Below are 9,142 nucleotides of genomic sequence, written 5' to 3'. Positions count from 1 at the left end.
TTCGGGACGCAGAAGCGATCTGGCGACAGGTAAGTCGCCAGGATCGCTTCTGTTGTAAAGCCGACAGTCGGCTCTACAAGTTTAAACAGAGTCCCGGCGGCAAAAGTCGCCGGGAGTCTGTTTAAACAGCCCCGATGCTGGCGACGTACACTGTACGTCGTCAGTCACGAAGGGGTTAAAACAGAAACAACATATGCAAAAATGGTGTACTGTGTGACTGACCAAAAATATGTATCCTTGAATGCAAGGAGAACACACAAGGAGATCTACGACTAAGCCTGTGATTGGGTGAAACGTGTCAGGGGAAGCAGACCTTGGGTGGGACAACAGTGATGGAGTATCTTAAAACAGAAACAACATATGCAAAAATGGTGTACTGTGTGACTGACCAAAAATATGTATCCTTGAATGCAAGGAGAACACACAAGGAGATCTACGACTAAGCCTGTGATTGGGTGAAACGTGTCAGGGGAAGCAGACCTTGGGTGGGACAACAGTGATGTGGTACAAGCTTCAATAAACTACTTCAGCGGAACCTGTTATGCGGCCAGATTTTCTTCTATTTATCCTTGAATATTATTACATTCTTTATCGTATTGCTTATCTATCTTCTCACTTTACTGGCATTTTGTATTGCTTTTTTTTCTGCTTTTCCTCTTATGCTGCACTTTTGGTAATGCTGTATTTCTGAGAATTAAACGTTTAGCATTAGCAAACCAAGTTACTGAAACGCAAAATTTATTCTGTGCTGTTTTGTCGTTTACGCTACATTAACTTGTCCGTTAATGATGTCTGTGTTTGTGTTTTGCTGGATGGTGGTGGCAGGTGGTGGACATCATGCGTGTAAATGTGGACAAGGTCCTGGAAAGGGATCAGAAGCTGTCTGAGCTGGATAACAGGGCAGATGCACTCCAGGCTGGGGCCTCGCAGTTTGAGACAAATGCAGCTAAACTGAAGAGGAAATACTGGTGGAAGAACTGCAAGGTGAGAACCACTAATCTGAAGAGTGTAGTCAGGATAGAGCACAACATTAAGAATAAAGTGGAAATACATTATGAATCAAGTTAGGGTGTCATGGTGGTTATTTATCCATATTCATCAAATTTACAATAAGACACCAATGTCTAGGACAGTAGGATAAGAAGAGGAAGCAAAAACACATAACATTTATAATTCATGATTACCTTTTCCTCTTCTGAGCACTCCTGAACATTTTAGGTAAATCCAGAAGCAGAACAAAAGTGGAAAGGTACCAAGGAAGTCACAAGACTCCCTGTAACTAGGGTTTTCTTACTTAGAACTTCGGAGATCATGTTGCCCTCACACAGAAGAATACAAATTCTCTTTAAAGAGGAACTTTAACCACCAATTTAATGTCTCCCAAAACATTAACTTATAAGGCATTAAACAACACAACAAATGAAATGGGGCTTTTAAGGTGTCATACCCAGAGTACAGTATATGGGACACAAACACATACAGTACATCAACATCACTAATAACATGTATAGTTTTTGGTGCAAATATTTATTGAAAATACCATCTCTATTAAAATATATAAAACGTCTAATAAACACATACTCCAATCACAGCTCCCATTATAATGTTGTTGGGAGCTTATCCAATAGCATAACACCCCCCTGGACCATACGGGCACATTGTATATAGTAATATCCATCTGACAAACTGCTTTATCAATTTTCTCATCAATACAAATACAACATATTTCTTAATCATAATATTCGCAAAAGTTTCTTGCCAGTTCCTCTCAGCCACGCTATCCATCTGCATATTCCACTCTCCCTGAACAAATCCCTGCTGCACCACAACACACCGTCCAAGCCCCATGATGTGCGACGTGTACACAACACATACCTGCCAATACAGTTACATTGGGACAGATCCGCCTGTCAGTTTTTCAGTGTCATGTGAAAGGAGCCTTAGGTTCCCCCCCGCCAAATTTGTTTTGTGGTCTATGTCCCTCCTCAGAAGATGTGAATTTCTCCCTATTTGAGGAGATTTCCTCTCACTTCCTGTTGCGTCTCTAGGACAGGAAGAGAAGGAAAATCTCACCAGGAGAACTAGGACAGCAAAAAAAAACTTCTTACTCAAAAAAGAAAGAAAGTTTGACTATACCTGTACATACACTTAAACAATTATGATATTTTGCATTTATTGGACCAAGATATGTAAAAACTCCCACACCTGTGGAGACATTTGTGTTATCTTGCTGTGCATTCCATTGCTCTGTTAGCTGCCTTAATAAAGTGACAATAAACACTAAATTCAGGAGTTAAATATTAAAAATGCATTCAAGGACCTTAACTATTAACAAAAATGTATCTTATTTGTAGGGGTCCACCAACACCGATACTATTCTCGGTGACGATACCGAGTATTTGGGTGAGTACTCGTACTCGCCCAAATGCTCCGATACATACCTCCGATACCAGAACTTTCAGCCAGAGGGAGATCTTCCTCTGACCAGGGAGCATGGAGGGAGGCTTCCTTCCTTTTGATACCGAAAAACCAGTATCGGTGCATCCCTATTCATTTCTGTATCACGCTATAGATCCTCAAATCATCTCTGAATTGGTGCTGACACTGTCCTTCCTTCTGGAGGGGGGCTACTTGTGTTCTCTATGGTCCCCTAGTTTACTAATTTGTATTGAGATTGTAGTCCATCACGGGAGAGAGCTTGGAGTGGTGACTACTTTACAACACACACAGGGGCCATGGGGGACAAAAGGAGCCACCCTCCAGAAGGAAGGACAGTGTCAGCACCAATTCAGAGATGATTTGAGGGTCTACAGCTGAGTGATACGCAAATAAGATACATTATTGTTAATAGTTAAGGAACTTGAATGCATTTTTAAGATTTAACTCCCGAGTTTAGTGTCACATTAGGTGTAATTGAAAACAGCCCTCCCCATTACTTTAATTTTCTTGTTACAAGCTCCCAAATGATTCATCTATAAATACTTTCAGAAACTATTGTACATAATCAATGACAATTCTATGTTACTATGTAAGAAAATGTAGAGGAACGTTCACAGAGGATCAGTTGACTCCTACCATCTAGGAGTCAACTTACCAACTAATAGTTACATGAATGATATAAGAATAATTAGCAGGATGTGCTGGCCAATGATTGTGTCTTTCCACAGATGTTGATTGTCATGGGAGTGGTGTGTGCACTAATGTTCATCATCCTTGTAAGTAAGTATGTGAGCATATCCTAAGCTAAGTACACTATATTCCATTATTCTGTTTTGTACGTTTCATGTTATACTGTATATATTATATGGAATAAAACAAGAGGAATGTTCTGTTTTCCTGCATAAATGCCTCTTGAAATGTCGCCATAGGGTCCTTTGTCACCCGTCTGAGGATTGTATGACGTGCCCCCAGGGCAGTTGGAAGGGTGAGGCGAGTGAGGCGTTTGCCTCGGGCTCAGCCGCAAGGGGGCACAGATGGGGCCGGACCTGTATTCAGTGAACACAGCACTGAAATCTCCTGTTTAGTAGCGCTATTATAAACGCGGAGCTGCCCTCTTCCTCTGTGACCAGCTAACACTATCTGCCGTCCCTCGCTTGGTTCAATGATTATGAGCATTCCCAGCCAACCCGCCTCCACCGATATGCAGAACCCTCTCTGGTCCTTCAGCTTGTGGGAAACAACTGGAACACAGCCAGGAGAAGCACTCACTGCTACCGCTTCCCTTCCACCACAGCGCTCACCGCTTCGCTCTCCTCAGCATCCTTCTGTCTCCTAGCAACCAGCTGGGCATGACATCAGAGTTGGGAGGCACCACAAGGACCAGGGACAAGACTAAAGGGATATCGGTGACTGATGATGGGAGGCTTGGCTGTGGTCGCCTCCTATACAGATCCCCCACATGCTCACGTGCCATTTGTATTGTGATGTTGTCACATCTGTGTCACCGATAGATGAGCCCCCAAAAATCATTTTTAGCACATAAATTCTTATAGTTCTACATAACTAGGGGCTTGGCCATTGCCTAAAAAGCTTGTGCTGGACGCCAACTGCCACATGGGATATCGGAGGATTCCACAACAATCTAAACCCAGAATAATCTCCTGCAGGCAGTCAGGTCAAGGTGACACTCCTGAGGGTAAGGTGGGTAAGAGAGGGGAGCACAATTTTCTGTCCTTACCACGGGTGCAAAAGGATCTAGCTACGGCTCTGCATGTCCCTACACTGAACTTGTAGGATGTCTGACCCTAGAGAGGGTAACAATAGATTTGGATTGCTGCCCACTGTAATTGATAATTGATCTGCCTGTGGAGTTATAGTAGCTCAGTTCTTCTGTAACCACTTTCTAGTCGTATGTAGTTGAACTACTGTCTTTCTGAGGTCCTCTGAAATTGTTTGGTAAGACTCTGCACTTGAACTACATTATGTTGTAGAGTAAAAGTAACAAAAACTGTATTTTTCCCCTATGGCATAGCAGGTCAAGCCAGGACTTGAATTGACTTTATTTCCTGATATATTGATTATAGTAGCCCGACTATTATCATGATGTCATTATAATAGATATTCACATTTATTTTACCATCAATGTAGGTGTTTAAACTACAACCAAACCAATATTGAACATATGCTGCCTGAATCAGCCTAATTCTATCCACAGCTTTTCTTAGACTGTTTAGGGAAGAGTTGACTCTGTGTACCCTCTGGAGAGGTTTTTCCTCATTTCCTATGACAGAGTGAGAGGGAAAGGAAGTGACTGTAAATATCTCCAATAGGAACTGAGACGGCAGTACAAAAAACGTTTTCAATAGACTGGAGAAGGGTTACAACCCTCTGGGAGATGTCTGATGTACACTGTTCCTTACTGTCCCAGTAACCCATATTCCCTCTCATTCCTTCTCTTGGTGAAATCTTTGCAATTGAGTCACAGAAAGTCATGAAGCTGACAGAGCTTCTATCCATTCCCACTATTAAAAACTAAAGGAAAAGCAAGGCTTACTTTTTAACCTTCTCATAGACAGCACAATGCCCTCTCCTTTGCCTCTTTGATGTCATCAAAGGGACTATTGAGGTCTCAGGCCACAGAAGGAAAAGGGCAGGATCCAAGAGGGAGCCTGCTTCTCTTCCTCCAGATGCAGGGTGCCCTCTTAGATCATGAATTTGGGCACTCATACATGATCTAAAGTCTTCAGTCCACTGGAGCTAGGAGGCAGGATCCCAGAGGGAACCTGTTTACTTCCTCTAGATGAAGGGTGCCCTCCTAGATCATGTATTGGGCGCTAATTGGCAAGCAGTTGGGGTACATAAGCAGTGACAATGCTAACATTCCTCCCCAGCATACTAGTGACGCAGCCCTGTGTGGCTGCTGAGGGTGATAGTACTTCAGTGAATACACCATACTGTAGCTTGGCCACCATGCTGTAGGAAGAACACAATTTTGTACCTTTTTTATTATGCTTTACCTTCTTCTATTCAGCAAATGATTATATTTCTGATAGTTGTCTTTCTTCTTTTTCAGTTTACTTTTGCACTTAATGCTGTAGGAAAACTTCATTTAAACCATCTTCTTCACTACTACCCTATTTCTGGTTCTTGTTCTTCAGAATCCTTTCTTTTTCAGAGGGGGTCAATATTTGGACTCTGTATTGTGAGAAAAAGCCTAGTGTGATGGATTTACTGTATGTTCGGTATGGAATAGTCTTTTATGTGATCTGAGAGGATGGAGCAATCAGAGATGTGGTAGAGGTTAAGTACCTTAATAAAAGACTATTTTATTGTTGTTGGGTTTACCCGTGTCATTTCTTTACTGACTTTCTCTAGATGTCCAATGGTTTTGGGGCTAAAATACAATTTAATATTATTTTTTTAGGCAGGTAAATATGAATTAACACATATTAATGTTTTATATATCAGGGGTAGGCAAAGTACAAATCCCATTAAGCATTACAAGATTCTGGCAACCACAGGCATGACTCCCAGAGGCAAATGCATGATGGCATTTGTAGCTTTGCCGAATGGAGGGCCAGAGTTTTCCTACTGCCTACTGCCTACTCCTGCTTTATGTCCAGTCAGCACATAGAGCTCTCATCTTTTTATTTATTTCCATCTTCTACTTAGCTGCATTGCTAACAAAAACTGTTATTTATAGAGCTCTGTGGCTCAAGCTGCCTCGCCTTCTCCTTACAGAGTTTCAGTAGGAGAGAGAGTCTAAAAGGAAACATATTCTGATGTTGTCCTCTTTAAAAAACTAGGAATGCTTTGTGATACAACTTGTCATAAAATTAGAAAATCCATTCAATTTAATCAATGTTCTTTTTTTTAATCTACAACATACAGTGATCTCAGTGATATAGGTGTGTCGGGTTCCTGAAGCCCGTGCTGTGTAACTTCTACTGTGTAACATTAGCGGGTGGTATGATAGGTTGAAGCAGAATTCTAGGCAGCCCAAAGAATCCCCAATGCAAAAGCAATGTCTTCTCCTACCAAACTTTGTCTTTCTATTTCATACCTATCATACAGAGCAGAAATCCTCATCTAAAGTCTATATTTACATTTCCCATGGCAGCAACCTCTGCTGGTAAGTTTCTGTAGGTGGTCCACATTATTTAACTGGACAGAATCTTCTTTGGGTTCCTTTTCTGAAAACAGAAGCTTTCTTCCTGTTGGTTCCTATTGGTTCTTCCAGCTAGTAGCCCACCCAATCCCCCTTTAAAAGTATGTGGATTGCAGTAGAAGCTTCTGCCTCTTAGCAGCGGAAATCTGTCCACCAGTGTAAGAAGACAATAAAAACTTGACAAAGGGACAAACCCTTATCCAGTCTATCCAAAAGTTGAAATTAGTTACACAAAAATTGCAGCAAGAACACTGCACATGCGCAAATGAAAATCTGTTCTGACGATTGACGAAATTCGGTGAGTTAGTATTGCTAACGAACGATTGGTCTGTGCACGATGGGCTATTGGAGCTAGAATCGAACAAGGGTTCTTGGCAACAACGGAAATTTCCGATCGAGAATCTATACATGTATGGCCAGCTGTATACTTGCATACAAGGATTTTTCAGGCATATAGTCCACTGCATGACTAAGTAATTATATCAAAGAGGTTCTGATGATTAACAAAATAACACGTAGGTTTAATACACGATTATTAAATAAAAACGAATCAGCTGTGTAGGAGGAGTGGTAAGGAGAAGCAATGCTCTACTAATGAGTTGAGGTTGCAGAAAACAGTTTCATGTAAAAAATGTAAACGATGGGCTAGACTAAGTACAGCAACAAATCACAGGGTGGACTTCCTGCATGAACAAGGTCTCTCACTGGCAGAAATTTCCAGATGTGTTGTAAAAGCTCTTCTGTAGAAGCACAAAAAAACAGGCAATGTTTTTCGGCCAAGAAATCTTGCAGCAGACGAAAGACATATGCTGACTATGCAATTGCAAGATTTTCAGTGGCACCATTAGCTCAGACCTGGTATAAACCAATAGGACCCTGGTAAACCCATCTACAGTTCAAAGAAGTCTGATCAAAAGTGGTCTTCGTTGAAAACATACAGCCTAAAAGCCATACTTCCAACATAGAAACAAGTGCCTTGCTTATGCACAAAAATGCAAGAAATGGTGTGCAGAAAATGGCAGGAAGTGCTGTGGACTGATGAGCCCAAATTGGAAATATTTGGTAGTAAAAGAAGGCAGTTTGTTTGGCAAAGCGCCGGGGAACAGGAATAAGTGTCTGAAAGCAACAGGAAGTATGGTGGAGGTTCCTTGCAGGTCTATGGCAGCATTTCTGGACATGAAGTTGGGGACTGGGTCAGAATGAATGGTCTCCTCAATACTGAAAAAGTACAGGCAGATACAGTGATTATCCATCCTGCAATAACATCAGGGAGGCATTTGACTAGTCATAAATTCATTCTGCAGCAGGATAATAAACCCAAGGATGCAGCCATAAAGAATGTGTGTGTATGGGGCTAAAATAGTAAACTGTTTATATTCCTTAACATCACAAATGCCAAATCCTTAATAGATCTGAATTACACTCTATGAATGCTAGAACATAATATGATGTACAGTCTGTACAGATAAAATTATACAGAAATACTGAAAATATGAAAGCTCATATACATTCAAAGAAATCAAATGTAATTACTACCCTGTAATTATCCTGCAATTTCCTACTCTGTCTGCCTATAAGCAATCAGTGAAAACTCATCTCTTCAGGGAAGCCTATCCTACCATTTAGAAACTGAACTTTTACTTCCTCCACAAGCACTAAATGGATAAATTGGAAAGTAAACAAATAGTTGGAAATTCGTTACAATATTCCTTAATTAATCTTTCTTTTTAATTAATTTATTACTGTGTTATTGTTTAAAAAGGCTTGTTTCCTCCTATAGTTTGCACACACACAGATATTTGTATATATATATATATATACACACACACACACACACACACACACACACACACACTCAGTATATATACACAAATGCATGCTTAACCCTTGAACATCAGATAACCAGAAATGGTGGCGCTTATGTCTGAAAAGTGTTTTTTGCACACAATGAAACACCCTTTTGCTAGTGATATCTACATTAAGTTCAAATAGACATATTTTTTAGTAATTAAATTATCAAGAAGTATTGAGTTTAAAAACAAGAAAAGGCTGAGCCGGTGGTGCGAGGGAGGAGTCAGCTTACAAATTGGACCAAGCTCTCCTCCCCGCACCGCCCGCTCAGCCTCCTGTGATAGCTGCAATAGTCAGGATGGAGAGCGGTACACTCAGCGATCAGTGATCACTGAGTGTTTGTAAATAATTGAGGACAGAGTATGCTTACTGTGTCCCCAATTATGAATGAACAAGAAGTGCTCTACATCACTTCCTGTTCATTCAGGATTGTGGTTATACTAAACATACTATATCCACAATTTATGAATGCACAGGAACTCAGAATAGAGGATTCCTGTTCATTTATAACAGGGGCTGCAGAAGAGGAGATGGAGGACTCTGTGTCCTCAATCTCTTTTTCTATTTTCCAAGGGAAATATCAGGGGTCTGTTCAAAGCCTCCAGCGGTAAAGTTAAAAAATAACAATATTTAATACAAAAATAAATAAATAAAAAAATTAAAAGTTTAAAAAAAAAGAAAAAT

The 9,142-nt window shown here is 40.7% G+C and overlaps 1 protein-coding gene across 1 annotated transcript in view; it reads left to right on the top strand.

Moving 5' to 3' along the window:
* Nucleotides 1-5,529, top strand: part of LOC108796663 (vesicle-associated membrane protein 1-like) — a 26,511-nt gene extending 20,982 nt beyond the window's left edge. Inside the window, exons 3-5 of the mRNA XM_018568161.1 lie at nucleotides 826-984; nucleotides 3,168-3,219; nucleotides 5,513-5,529. Coding sequence (XP_018423663.1) covers nucleotides 826-984; nucleotides 3,168-3,219; nucleotides 5,513-5,529 — 228 coding nt within the window. The remainder of the gene's footprint in view (nucleotides 1-825; nucleotides 985-3,167; nucleotides 3,220-5,512) is intronic.
* The last annotated feature ends 3,613 nt before the right edge of the window (nucleotides 5,530-9,142 follow it).

Source organism: Nanorana parkeri, unplaced genomic scaffold (genome assembly GCF_000935625.1).
Source record: "Nanorana parkeri isolate BGI_ZX_2015 unplaced genomic scaffold, ASM93562v1 scaffold1147, whole genome shotgun sequence".
NCBI classification, from domain to species: Eukaryota; Metazoa; Chordata; class Amphibia; order Anura; family Dicroglossidae; genus Nanorana; species Nanorana parkeri.
Note: the sequence above shows the minus strand (reverse complement) of the source record. Positions and strands in the feature narration are given on the sequence as shown.